The sequence below is a fragment of the Vombatus ursinus genome, unplaced genomic scaffold (assembly GCF_900497805.2).
Source record: "Vombatus ursinus unplaced genomic scaffold, bare-nosed wombat genome assembly UNPS02009573.1, whole genome shotgun sequence".
Taxonomy (NCBI): Eukaryota; Metazoa; Chordata; class Mammalia; order Diprotodontia; family Vombatidae; genus Vombatus; species Vombatus ursinus.
This window is the reverse complement of record NW_020949351.1, coordinates 9831104-9845791: the sequence shown is the minus strand read 5'-3', so window position 1 is coordinate 9845791 and position 14688 is coordinate 9831104. Positions and strand designations below refer to the sequence as shown.

Sequence of the window (14688 nt, the reverse complement as noted above, 5' to 3'; positions counted from 1 at the left end):
ATAGGTATTTGACTAAGAAATAAAACTGGTTGAGAAGGACTTGGGAATTATTAATAATTTTTGAGATAAAATTTTTGGGAGAGTGGTGAGGTTAGAAAGCAGATTTCATGGAAATTAAATGGTAAAATAGAAAGGGTAGTGAAATCCAGTAAAACGGTTTTTTTTTTCTTTTTTCATGTCTCTTGGTATTCTCATTTAAATTGTAACTTGAAAACATAAAATTAATCTAAATGGAGCATACTTCACAGTTCTCCTTGGATAGTGAAATTAATGTGGTTTGTTTGCTATGTCCAAGGGCTGGCCATAGGAAACATCATTTCAGTAGTTTGCTTGACCATCTTAAATTGTGTTCATCATGAGCACAAGCCAAAAAGAATACTATGAATATAATTGCAACTTATATTCCTACATCTGATGCAAAGGATGAGGAGGTAAAGAAATTCTTAAAATACCTTGACAAGATACTCCAAACTTAAGTCAAATGTTCTCAGTCCTTGGTGACTGAAGTAGAAAGATCTCAGTGGGGAAATTGGTGAAGAATGCATCGGAATATATGACTCAAGATAGAAAGAGGCCAGCAGCCTGTGAACTGCAGAAACCTCACATCTTGGTACCATGAATGTTTTATTCAAGAAAAGAAAGAGAAGACACTGGACATGGTGAACACTGAATGGTATTAATACAATAAAAGAATTTGACTATCATAACAGACAGGAAGTAGCTGGCTAGCGATATGGTCATCATATCAGAATAACCTATCTTTGTGGTCTGACTTGTTAAAACAAAGGTCAAAATTGACACCTGACTAGGAGAAAAGTAAAAAGCTTGAGAATAAGATAGTTTGTGCAAGTATAACTCCAGCCTATTTAAACAAACTATTAACTCCAGAAAACAGATAAAGGAAAAGACATCAAAAACAATTATCTCCATGTTCTACAGAACTTTAAATGACATGAGGGAAGCTCTATGAGAAGGCAGCCAGAGTGCCCAAAAACCATCTCAGACCTCTTTGCTGGATGGAGAAACATGTTAGTCAAGGGCAACAGGGGTTAAAAATACGTTATTTTCAGAATCTTATTGAGCAAGATGGTTAAAGTTTATGAGCAGTTCTATGATCACTGGAAAAGAGGTTGGGCCAGTCATATGGTAAGAATTAGAGATATTTGATAAGTAGTAACTTCATTGGCCTCCAAAAAATGATGAGATCTAGAGGACATCTTGCAGTACTTTTTGTGGGCATCCCATGAGTAGTTCAAAAGAACAGGGATAAAAGTTGTGGCACTATTGGAGCCAGTGCCCACATTTAATGAGATCACAGATCAGAATATGTCAATAATATCTGATTTGATGATGCTTTAAGGTTTTAAGTTTATGCCTTTTAATAGAGTTATTTTTTGAAAAGCAATGCACGATAAATTGTGATGTATAAATTTGTGGGAGTTGTGGCTGATCTATGATCCTAAGTTTATAGCAAAGCGTGCCCAACAGTTTGGCTGTGAAGGACTACTATGAAGGTGAGGCCATTCATGGGACCATGAATGTAGGAGACAACTTCTTTACAGGTGAATCAATTCCCCAGAAAACTAAAACATTGATTATCTATGTATTTGTTTATCTAGAATTCTAGAATCATGTGGGTGATAGCTTTGTGATGGTTACTATACTTCCACTTCATTTTAAATCATTCATGAATCTCTGTCACCTTTCCCTGTTTTAGATTATTGGATTGAATTTGTCCTCAGTTCTGAGCTAAGTAAATAATAGTCTCTGAATATTTAACTGAAATACTGATTTTGAATTTGAAAATGGGATTAAAGTGAGGTAAATTTGGTATGTGTTTTATGAATTGTTAAAGTCATTTGAATAATTCAATTGTTTTAATTTTTTTTAAGTGTCATTTTGGATTGAGTACTTTGAGATCCTCCTACCCTAAATAATATACTAAAATGAGTAATTAAAAGTAATCGGTTGGTAGACCTAATTACACTTTAATTTCAGTGTAATTTATAATAGTGATACCTTGTAACATACTGGTGTACATAACAATTAACGTGTGTATGTATATATATGTATATATACACATATGCACACAAACAAATATGAAACCGGCTCATTTTTTTTTTCCATTTTCAAATGTTTCTACAGGAGAAATACATAGAAGTAGCTTCAGAATTAATTGTTTATACCTACTTCTTTTCGGCCTCAGAAGAGGTTATACCTGAGGTATGTGACTTTCAAATGCGTTTTATAACAATTTTGTAAGTTTATTTGAGATATGATTTTATATTTAATGTTATTTGACATATTTAATAAAATTATAAAAAAAAACTTGACCTGCTAACTAATTGTAATATAGTTATCCCTTCCACATCATGACTTTTTCTATTGTGGTTTCGATATAGCACACATCATCATAAGAAATTACTGTAGTATTTCATATTTTAAAAATTTCTTTTTTATGCATTATTTTTACTTAATATTGACCAAACATAGCCTGTGAACAAATACTTAACAAAATTTTAGAGTAAGGTACTGTAAACAACCTATAAAAAGAAAAAATTCAGACTTCTTCTCTGGCATGAAGGGAGGGCCAAAAATTTTTATGCAGATTTTCCATATCGCCAAGGGTTGGGTGAGGGGGGTTGAGGGATACCATCCCCCTAAACCCTACGATATAGAAGGGATAACTGTATAGCTGGTTGTTCATAGCTATCAGGATAGATGATTGTGAACTACAACTAGTAAATATTAATGGAAATAACATTTAGGTAATAGAGGTACTGTTTTACTTTTTTTTTTTTTTTTTTTTTTTTGCTTCAAAATAACAGAAACATTGATTTTTGTTAGACCGAATTCTTAAATTGTATTATGAATAAAGTTATCCTGATCATTGAGATGTTTTAACTACCCTTTAGTTTCTGGGTGGTAGTTTCCTAGAGTGCATTCTTGTTTATCAAAAACTTATACTCCACACTTAACTTTCTATTTGCTGTGCAATTCTTTGTGCTAAAATTACTTTACCTTGTAAGCATATGGCTATTCATAGCATTAGGCAAGAACAAACAGAAGAGTTTTGTGAAATAAGAGGAAGGGAACAAGCATTAATAAAACCCCTGCTATGTGCCAGAGACTTTGTTAACCTAAACACTTTACAAATATTATCAAATTTGATCATCACAACAACTCTTGAAGGTAGGTGCTATAATGTCACCACTTTACAGTTGAGGAAAGTGAGGCAGGCAGAGGTTAAGTGACCTGTCCAGAGTCACACAGCTATTAAATATCTGAGGACAGATTTGAACTCAGATCTTTCTGAATGCAAGGCCAACACTTTTATCTACTATACCACCTAGCTGTCTCTCTAGAACTTTTAAGTTCTAGAACTGCAATGACCTACAGCTAAAGAAGCACAGGCATTATATTTAATATTAGAACACTAGAATCTATGAAAGAATAAAGCTTTATGCTTGATGTATTTTGTTGTTATTGATTCCTAGGCCTTCTTCCCTTCTATCTGTATGTGTCTTGATTTGTTTGCCTCTGGGTTTTGGATTTCTTTTTTCCTTTAAATTTTTTAAAGTTGAATGGAACATAATTGAGACCAATGTTTAATTTCATTATGCAAAGGCAGTTAACTGAAAAGTGAAATATTAAGAACATTTAACAAAGATCTGAAGTTTGAAACCCAAACATGATAAATGAAAATACAGCAAGATATGGCATAACTCATTAGAAATATGATTAACTTTAACCACCATGTCTGCATCAGAACTACCAACACATTGCCATTCTCAACAAATCAAGTATTGTTAGTTTTTTTTTTAATTTTCCCATTCAATTTTTGTTGACTCTCTGTACCTTATACAGAAGTATATACATATACATAATGGATTAAGAGAGATTATTTGGAAAGCTCTTTGAAAATAGGCCAATAAGTTTAATATGAAAAAAGTACAGAGAGAAAAATTGTTGATATAAAATTAGACATGATGAATTTATTTGTGATTTGAGACTCAGAACTTATATCCACGCATCTATATTAGGAATTATCACATTTTCAGTGGAAACAGTATGTGAGACAAATATTCATATCATGTTAACTCATAGTTTTTACTTTCCAACTAATTTAGTTTTTTGTCCAGACTTGTTATTTTATCACTTTTTTTCTGGGTAAGGAAACTGTCTACCAAAGCAAATCAGCAACTATTCTACAATTTATAGCTTAAGAAAGTTGCTTGAGGACACTGAAAGGTAAGTGACTTTCCCAAGGTCGTGTAACCAATATGTGTCAGATGGAATTCAAACCCAGGCATTCCTGACACCACGTACAACTCTCAGTCCTCTATGCATGTTTGCTCTCAAGTTGAGGAATTATAATATTTTTCAACTTTTCAAATTTTTATTTTATGACTTATTTGAAGGATATCACATTTTAATACTCTAACAGAAATTTAACTGTTATAAATATTTGCAGTATACTTTCAGAAAAGTTCAGTTAAATATTAAGCACTTGCTATGTGCAAACCAATGTGCTTGATGTTGAGGCTGTAAAGATGAAAAAGCAATGCCACTTTTCTACTCAAGGAGCCTTACAATCATCTAGGGAGGAGATAAACACACAGAGAATTAAAATAGAGTGTGATGGTCAAAGGGGAAGATCTAGACAAAGTAGTTTAGGCACATTTGAAAGACTCTTTTTTTCTGTAGAAGAACGTAGTTACAATTTTATAATAACACTATGAGGGAAATAGTGTTTGTTCTGAATAAAATTACCCTACCTATCAACTTTGTTGAAAGATAAAAGTAAGGATAATTTTTTCCTGTTAGTTACTGATGTTCTTCATAACTGTCTTGATGATAGGCTTAATCCTAGAAGTGCTATTGAAAATTCTTAGGGGCTGCAGGTTCAATTCTGTTACAATCAGGTTTTTATACAGGTTTCTTTGAAGTGAAATTTTTGTTATTCTTTTATTATGCAGGACAGATAGAATAGATGAATCTTTGGGCCTCCTTTTACTCTGAAAAGCAAAAATTGAGAAGATGTGCTAGGCATAAAATAGATTCTTAATAATCAAGCCGATTGCTTGATTGAAATTTATAAATTCTTGTAAGGAATAGAATGAAATGTAGCATAAGAGATCATTTCTTAAAACTAGAAAGAGGTATAGAACCCTACAGTCAGAATAAGAAGGGACTTTGAATGTGATGTGTCCAATCTTCTTTGCCGTTCAGCTCAGTCCCCCCTCCCCAAAAAACAAAAAACAAATAAACTAAAAAACCTTTAACAGTATCCCTGGCAGGCAATAATCTTGACAGAGAATGTAATGCCTCATAAAACCTTTAACAGTATCCCTGGCAGGCAATAATCTTGACAGAGAATGTAATGCCTCATAAATCCATGTATTTTGCTCAGTTCTGGTTATTCTTTTTATGAGCTGAAGTCTGCTTCCCTATAACTTCTATCCATTAGTTCTATCCTCAGAGCTTTTAAAATAGGCACCTAATGAATACTTATTTAATTGAAGTGAGCTACATGAAGTAAGGGAAATGTAATCCTCTTCCATACAATGTCCCTTCATATATTTGAAGACAGCTGTTAAGTCTCCCTTTACAGGCTAAATATCCCCAATTGTTTTCTTTTTTTTGTTTTGTTTTGTTTTATTTATTTATTTATTTTTTTTGGTGAGGCAGTCGGGGTTAAGTGACTTGCCCAAGGTCACACAGCTAGTATGTGTCAAGTGTAAATATCCCCAATTCTTAAGACCTTTCCTCAGTTATGAAATTTTGCATCCTCTTTATCCTAGACTCCCTTGGATTTGCTCCAGTTTATTAATGGGCTTCTTAAAATGTGATATACAAAACAACACAATGATGTGGTTGAGTGCAAAGTAAAATCATGTGTAAGGTAGATTGCAGTGGGAAAAGAAAATCTGTATTATTAAAATAATCTAAACATGAGGGGATGATCTGTTGATAGAAGAGGTAGATACATATACATACATGTTACCTTTGCATCTGGTGATACAGGGTGTTGCTACAGAAACAAATAAAAGGAGTGATCTAATTCCTTTTCTTTTTTGGGGGGGGTGGAGGGGTAGGGAACGATATAAGTAAAGTTTTCCCATTCTTTTTAGTTTCTTAGGTAAGTGAGGGGGAGGTTCACTAGCCTTGATGAAAGTTTGTTGGTCCATATGAGTTCTTACTTATATCCAGGCCAGAAGAATCACCATCCATTTAGTGAAACTAGTCTCCCCCTACTCTTTTGCACTTCCTTTTTCTCAGTTTTAAGAAAAAAAGATGATACCCCTATCCTGACCTTCCTAAAGAGATAAGAAGTAATCTGTTCACACTTTCTAGTCTGGCTATGCTCCCTATACATAATAATTTTTAGTAGAGGTTGTTTTTTTGATTATTATTTCCACTTAAGGAAATGTTTAAACCTTTATGTTACTGAAGCAGAGGTCTTCTTAATGTAGATGTTAGTTATTAGATGGATGACTTTCTGATTATCCATTTAATGTTTTGTAACATTTTCATTTAACGAGTTGACTAAGCTTTATTTCTCTAAAGCCCTTCTGTTCTGTTTAGTTATTCATCTTAATTTCTTTTAACTGAAATTTGTTTCTTCTCCATAGAAAATTCCTAAGAATTTTTTAAAGTCCACATTAAAATTTATATTAACCAGATAAAATCTAAAATTTAGATTGGCCTAGATCCAGTTTTTGACCAGGCTTCTGCTTCCGTCAAAATACACAATACACATATACTGCCCTGCCCTCCCCCCACACACACACAGTGTTACAGTTGTAATCACATGTCCAATCTTTTGCCAGAACTTGTGTTTTGGAATGTCACTTCCTCCCATCCATGTAGCCGTTTGCTTGGTAAAGATCTTCATTGCTTTTTGCCAGGACTATTACCATAGCCTTTTGGTTGTTTTCCCTGCCTAGTCTCTTCTCTAATACACTCTTTTCCTCTCCACTCAGCTACCAAAGTGATTTTCCTAAAATAGAGATATGCCAATGTCACCTTCTCTACTCAGTATACTGTAGTGGGGCTGTATTATTTCCAGGATCAAAAATAATTGTCTTCAAAGTTCTTTACAACCTGACCCCTGCTTACCTTTCCAGCAACAATGAGCTTCTTGGTGTTCCAAGATGTGTTGCACATGTCTCCATGCATTTATGCTGTCTATCTTCCTTGTTTGGAATGTGTTTCTGCCATCTGGCTTCCTTCAAGATTCAGTGCCAGTTCCTCCTGCTGGAGAAGGGCTTTCTTGATCCCCTTCCCTGTTCTAGTGCCTTCCTTCTGAGATTACTTTCCATTTACATAGAGTATATATAGTTTTTGAATGTGATCTCTTCCATTAGAACATGGACTTTTCAAGGGCAAGTACCATATATCTTCAACACCATGCACTGTATGTGGCACTTAGTAAGTACTTAATAAATTATTGTGAGTGGTTACTCACAATGCCACTGACTAACCACACTCTGTTTTCCCAGTGCCCTTATATAGGAAAGTATCAATTTGTAAAACAGATTTTTAAGTGACCATTCTCACTGCAAAAGTTATTATAAAGGTTCTTTAAATAAGAAATTCCACTAATGAATTTAACTCACATTCAGTTTAACTCACTAAAGAAACCCATTGCATTAATCTTATAAAACTGACTCCACAAAATGTCTTTTTAGTACTACTTACTATATTGTATAAATATGAATTTTTTTGTAAAATCTGTAAAATTCTAGTTTCCCTTGGTTGTTTAAATACTAGTTATTTATTTAAATATAATTCTAGAATTATTTTAAAGGTAGTTGTTTTTACATAAGCCACTAACTAGTTAGAAAGTGATACTATGAAAGTATAATTATTGACAAAAGATTTATATCATTTAAAAAGATTATTAATATCTTTAGTTTTCATATCACCTTCACTTCCTAATAAACTCCAGCACAAAATAAAAAAGAAAGTAGGAGAAGAAAAGCTATTCAGAGAAACTAACAATAAATTCAACCAAGTATAACATTATATGTAGTATTCTACACCCAGAGTCCCTCACACACTTACATTTTTACTTTGTGGCCAACCTTGGTCATTATAATTATACTGTGTTCACTTTCAGTTTTATATTATTTGCCCTTTCCATTTTCATTGGCATAGTTGTCATTGTTTTTCTAGTATGACTTAATTAACTTTTTATTAGTTCACACATCTTTCAATGAGTTTCTGTATTCTTTATATCCATCACTTCTTGCAGTGCAATATATATTCCATTTCATTCATATCTAACGATATGTTTAGTTTTTTTCCTCAGCTAGATTTTCAGTTTTTTTTTTTTTCTGCTATAAAAACTGCTGTTCTTTCTCTCTCTATCTACTTGGAGTCAGGAAGATCTGAGTTCAGATCCTCTAGTCTGACACCTACTAAGTCCATAATTCTGGGCAAGTCATTTAATCTCTCTCTGCCTCAGTTTTCCTCATTTGAGAATCAAATAAGATGTATAATGCTTTGTAGACCTTAAAGTGGTATTTAAGTGTTAACATTGTTGTTGCTGTTGTTATTATTTATTAACAAAATTCCTAATGTCTTTATAGAATGACTGGACCAATTCACAGCTCCATTCACAGTGTATTTGTTGCCTGTCTTTCTATGGCCACATCATAGACTATTTCCACTAAAAATGTTTAATAATGAACAGATTAGTAAGGTGGGAAGTTAGACTGGGTGACAAGTTGTTCATAGAATTTAATTAATTTTCTTTTGTGGTGTCTTTTTATATTTTATAACAAGATCTCTGAATATCTGTGAAATAAACAATAGTTACAAGTTGAAAGTTTTTTCCAATGATTAAGGCATTGAAATTTGTTTTTTGCAGTATGTAACCCTGAATGAGATGCCTGCTGTGCTTGTTTTCAAAGATGAAACTTACTTTGTATATGATGGTAAGTACATAATGACTCATGTAGTTTATAACACAATTTGATTAGAATAAAAATTTATTTAGTAAATATAAATATTCTTCAGTGTCCCAGTAATTTGAATGGTCGTAAGATACAAATTCCATTTTGTTCATGCAAGATACAGATCACAGGTATCTTCAATGGAATTGTAGATTGAATCAAAATTTAATTGTATTAAAAATTTTAGTAGTAATTTCTACTTATTGATCCTCTAAATATTATTTTTATAAAATATTCATATACATAGGGGCACTAAAAATGACAGTAGTTGGTGTCACATAGAGCTGCAACTAGAAAAGGAGTAGGGGAGTTAAAATTGTCGAGTGATTGACTTCAGAAGGAAACTATGCCATAGTATATGATTAAGTTAATTGCATAGCTCTATCAACTTTTACTACTAAAGCTTTGTTTGAAGCTATTGTGAAAATTCAAATTAAAAAATTTGTTACATGACTTATTTGATGGTGATAGCTTAATATGGATGTTGACGTATGTTTTTCATATGAATAAAAAAGATTAATTATAAAATTCATGAGGTATGCATCTTCAGATTTTCTTTTTCCTTTTAAACTTATTTGAACGACCACAAAATGATAAATTGGTAATCAAAAATGCATCTGAAATTAAATTTTTTTCCACAAGAGTTTTTTATCATTTTTTTTTTGGCAGAAAGAGGGTTGATAAGTTTGTGTTCAAATCTTTTGAACCTAGTTTTTCCTAGTGGCTACCTACATGAGTTCTCTCTGTCCCACTTTTTCTTCTTTAATTCATATACAGTTTTTTTTCCCCCATCTAAAATACTATTTTGAATTTTGCAAATACTCTATAAATAACTAAATTTAAAATTTTCTGTAGGTTGTTGCTTTCAATGATAGCCTGCTACCAGAGACCTTTTATGAAGTTTGAGCATGTCTTCATTGAGTGATCAGTCTTTAGAGAACAGCATTGTATGATGATTTGGGAACAAGCCTTTGAGTTAGGAAGATCTAGGTTCAAGGCATGTTCCTAACGTGTTAGCTTTGTGACTATTGACAAATCACTTAACCTATAAGTACTCTAAGCAACTCTGTGATAGAAGTTAGAAGAGTTGCTGATCTGCACTGGTAGAAAGATTTTTCACACCAGAAGTACCCTATATGGATGAAATCATAAGACTGGATCACCCCACCTCCAAAAAAAACCCCACACTCTCATTTACTTATTTTTTAATACCCTTTTAGATTATTCCCCCAACTTGAAGTTGCTGCATAGATTCCTCCAGGAAAGGATTGCCTCAGGTACAAGCCATTAGTTGGGTCCACACTCCTAAAATCAGAGCTCACAAGCCTTCACTGATGTTTTTGCCTTTGATAATCAACCAGGAGACAATTTGCTTGAAACAAAGGCATTTACTGAAATGGTACAATAAGAAAGGTAGCAAGAAAATACCTCCCCCAATTACACATACTACATTACTGAAATCCGTGGAGTCGATAAGTGGAGAGGTACACAATCAAAGGCCTTTTACTGCTGAATCTCCCAAGGTCTTATAAAATCCCTTATACTATTCCTCATGCTTCTCTGCTAGGCCCCTGAAACTGCTTCTAGCCAGTGTGTGTCTCCAAAAATTCTTTGTCATGATTTCCACTGTCTCTAGCTTGGTTGTTGTTGTAGTTCAGTCATTTAGTTGTGTCCCGATTCTTCATGATCCCATGGACCATAGCACGCCAGGCCTTTCTATACCCCACTATCTCTCAAAGTCTGTCCACACTCATGTTTGTTATTTCCCTCCCTTTTTCCTGTTGACTTCAATCTTTCCCAACATATCAAGATCTTTTCCAGTGAGTCCTGTCTTCGCATTATGTGACCATAGTATTTAAGCTTCAGTTTCAGTATTTGATCTTCCAGAATAGCCTGAATTAATTTCTTAATCAGTATTGAATGATTTGATCTCTTTGCTGTCCAAGGGACCCTTAAAAGTCTTTTCCAGCACCACAATTTGAAAGTGTCAATTCTGTGGTGCTTAGCTTTCCTTATAGTCCAACTCTCTTAGCCATCCTTTGCATCTGGAAAAACCATAGCTTTGACTGTATGGACTTTCATTGGCAAGATGATGTTTCTGCTTTTTTGTGTGCTGTCCAGATTTGCCATAGCTGTCCTTCCAAGGAGCAAACATTTTTTAATTTCATGGCTGTAGTTGCCATCTGCATGAACTTTGAGCCCAAGAATATAAAATCTGATACTACTTCCATTTTTTCTCCCTTTATTTGCCAGGAAGTGACGATACCAGTTGCCAGGATCTTAGTGTTTTTTGATATTAAGCTTCAAGCCAGCTTTTACACTTTCCTCTTTTACTCTCATCAAGAAGCTTCTTAATTTCTCTTTACTTTCTACCATTAGAGTAGTATCATCTACATATTTGAGATGGTTATTTCTCCTGGCAACCTTAATCCAGCCTGACAAAAGCATGATGTACTTTGCATATAACTTAAATAAATAAGATGACAATGTACAGCCTTGTTTTACTCCTTTTCTAATCTTAAACCAGTCAGTTGTTCCATGTTCAGTTCTGTTTCTTCTTGGTATGGATATAGGTACTTCAGGAGCTGATGATCTGGTACTCTCATCTCTTTGAGGACTTGTCACATTTTGTTGTAATCCACACAGTCAAAGGCTTTAGTGTAGTCAGTAAAGCAGAAGTAGATGTTTTTTTTCTGGAATTCCCTTCCTTTCTTCATAATCCACCAAATGTTGGCAATTTGGGCTCTAGTTCCTTCGCCTCTTCAAAAACCGTCCTGCTCTTCTGGTAGTTCTCGGTTCACATATTACTGAAGCCTAGCTTTCAGAATCTTAAGCATAACCTTGCTGACATTTGAAATGAGCACAGTTGTTTGGTAATTTGAATATTTCTTGGTTTTGCCCTTTAGTATTGGGACGTAAACTGATCTTTTCCAATCTAGTAGCCCCTTTTAGTTTTCCAAATTTTCTGGCATATTGAGTGTGACATTTTAATATTATCATATTTTAGGATTTTAAATAGCTTGGCTGAAATTCCATCATTTCCTTTACCCTTATTGTTAGCAGTACTTCCTAAGGCCCACTTGACTTCATTCTCCATGATGTTTGGCTCTAGATCAGTAATCACAACTTCATGGTTAATGGTTATGTTAAGATCTTTCTTGTATAGTTCTTCTGGATATTCTTGCCTTCTCTTCTTAATCTCTTCTGTTAAGTCTCTGCCATTTTGGTCTTTTATCATACTTTTTTCCACATGAAATGTTCCCTGGATATCTCAAATTTTCTTGAAGAGATCTTTTATCTTCCCCTTTCTATTGTTTTCTTCTATACTTTGTATTGCTTATTTAAGAAAACTTGATTTCTCCTTACTATTCTCTGGAATTCTGCTTTCAGTTGCATATATCTTTCCCTTTCTCCTTTCCCTTTTGTTTTTCTTCTTTCCTCAGCCATTTGTAAAGACTCATCAGACAGCCATTTTGCTTTCTTGCTTTTCTTTTTTCTTTGGAATATCTTTTGTTGCTGCCTCCTGTACAGTATTGAGAACCTCTGTCTATAGTTGTTAAGGCACTCTGTCTATCCGATCTAATCCCTTAAATGTTTTCATCACATCTACTTCAATAAGGGATGTTAAAGGTCATACCTCTATGGTCTAATGATTTTCCCTGCTTTCTTCAATTTAAGTGAATTTTGTACTAAGGAGTTAATGATCTAAGCCACAATCAACTCCAGATCATGTTTTAATTGACTTTATAGAGCTTTTCCACCTTTGACTGCAAAATATATAATCAGTTTAATTTCTGTATTGACCATCTAGTGACATCCATGTGTAAAGTCACCTTTTGGCTTGTTGATAAAAGAGGGTTTGCTATGACCAGTGAGTTATCTTGACAAAACTCAGGTGAAATCCTTGGTTAATCTACTGCTCTTCACTTTGGGAAAGGGCTAGAACCTGTACACTGTGATCAGAAGGAATCTTGGCTTTGGGTCCTGTAATTGCCTGAATAGGATCATACTTTCATGCTTCATATTCCTGACTCCTCTCACTCACTGCACTTGACTCCACAGCTCAGTCCTTTTGCATGGATGCTGTGATGTGCTTCATTCTCAAGACTGTTGGAGGAGGAAAGAAAAATCCTCTTCCTCCGCTTGCTGTACTCTCCAAAAGGTGCAAAAGAAAAGACAAGATTAAACTCTTGTTTCATGGGTGCATCTTGCATTTTGAGGCCAACAAGGGGATATTAGATCCTTGTTCCAGTCAGTTGCTGGAATTTCCTTATTTTTCTTCTGTTACCTTTACCCAACATTGGACTAATGCCTTATAACTTCATCAGAGTAATTGAAGAGCTTTCTGCTTTGTTGTCTTATTGTTTAGGTAGTCCCTTTACAATCTTTTCATATTGTTTACATGTGTTCCTAAATACCTTATTTACTTTTTTCCCCCTCATTTTTATCCAACTATTTTTAATCATATTTTCTGAATATTATCTCTCATGTTTGTTAAAAGTAGACTTGAGAAAAAAAAATTTTCCTCAATATCTTCTCTCTTTTGTGGTTGAAGAATGTGACTTTTTTTGATATTTGTATGAAAGTATCCTTGCATTATATTTTACTGTTAGGATTGGGAAAATGAAGAAAAGGATTTTTTATCAGTTACTATGCTTTATTTTTTTTGTTAGATTTTATTTGGAGAATTAAAATGAAGCTCTTAAAAGTTTCTATTAATTCCTGTTTTTATTTTTTAATTACTTTTCCATTATTTGTTTTGAGACTTTGAATTTTTTTCTCTGTTTAAGCACTTTTTTTTGGTAAATTTTATTTAGTATTTTGTTTTTCCCCAGTTACATGTAAAAACAGTTTTCTAACATTTTTTTCTCTTTTTTTTTTTTGTGAGGCATTCGGGGTTAAGTGACTTGCCCAGGGTCATACAGCTAGTGAGTGTCAAGTGTCTGAGGCTGGATTTGAACTCGGGGCCTCCTGACTCCAGTGCTGGAGCTCTATCTACTGCACTACCTAGCTGACCCTTTAACATTCATTTTTAAAACTTTGAGATCCAAATTCTCTGCTTTCCTACCTCTACCCCACCCTTCCCCATTGAAAAGGCAAACAATTTGATAAAGGTGATACATGTGTAGTCATGCAATACATTTCCATAATAGATATGTTGTGAAAGAAAACCTTTTTCTTGCCTCTTTTATGTGAGATGATTTACTCCATTCTACCTCTCCCTTTCTCTTTCTCCCAGTACATTCCTCTCTTTCCCCTTAATTTTATTTTTTAGATATCATCCTTTCATTTTCAGCTCACACCTGTATACTCCTTCTAAACTGCTCTAATAATGAGAAAGTTTTTAGGAGTTCCAAGTATCATCTTCCTCTGTAGGAATGTAAACAGTTTAACCTTGTTAAGACTCTTATGAGTTCCCTTTCCTGTTTATCTTTTTATGCTTCTCTTGAGTCTTGTATTTGAAAGTCACATTTTCTTTTCAGCTCTGGTCTTTTCATTAAGAATACTTGAAAGTACTATATTTCATTGAATGTCCATTTTTCCCCCTGAAGGATTATACTCGGTTTTACTAGGCAGGTGATTTTGGGTTGTAATCCTAGCTCCCTTGCCCTCTGGAATATCACATTCCAAGCCCTTTGTTCTTTAACATAGCGGAAGCTGCTAAATCTTGTGTTATTCTAACTGGCTCCATGATACTTGATTTTTTTTTTTCCTGGCTGCTTGC

General features: G+C 33.9%; 1 protein-coding gene across 3 annotated transcripts in view; it reads left to right on the top strand.

The window, feature by feature from the left end:
• Nucleotides 1–14688, top strand: part of TMX3 (thioredoxin related transmembrane protein 3) — a 100916-nt gene that overhangs the window by 44449 nt on the left and 41779 nt on the right. For all 3 annotated transcript variants that reach the window (XM_027852416.1, XM_027852417.1, XM_027852418.1), the window contains exons 8-9: nucleotides 2146–2223; nucleotides 8879–8945. In XM_027852416.1, the coding sequence (XP_027708217.1) occupies nucleotides 2146–2223; nucleotides 8879–8945 (145 nt within the window). The remainder of the gene's footprint in view (nucleotides 1–2145; nucleotides 2224–8878; nucleotides 8946–14688) is intronic.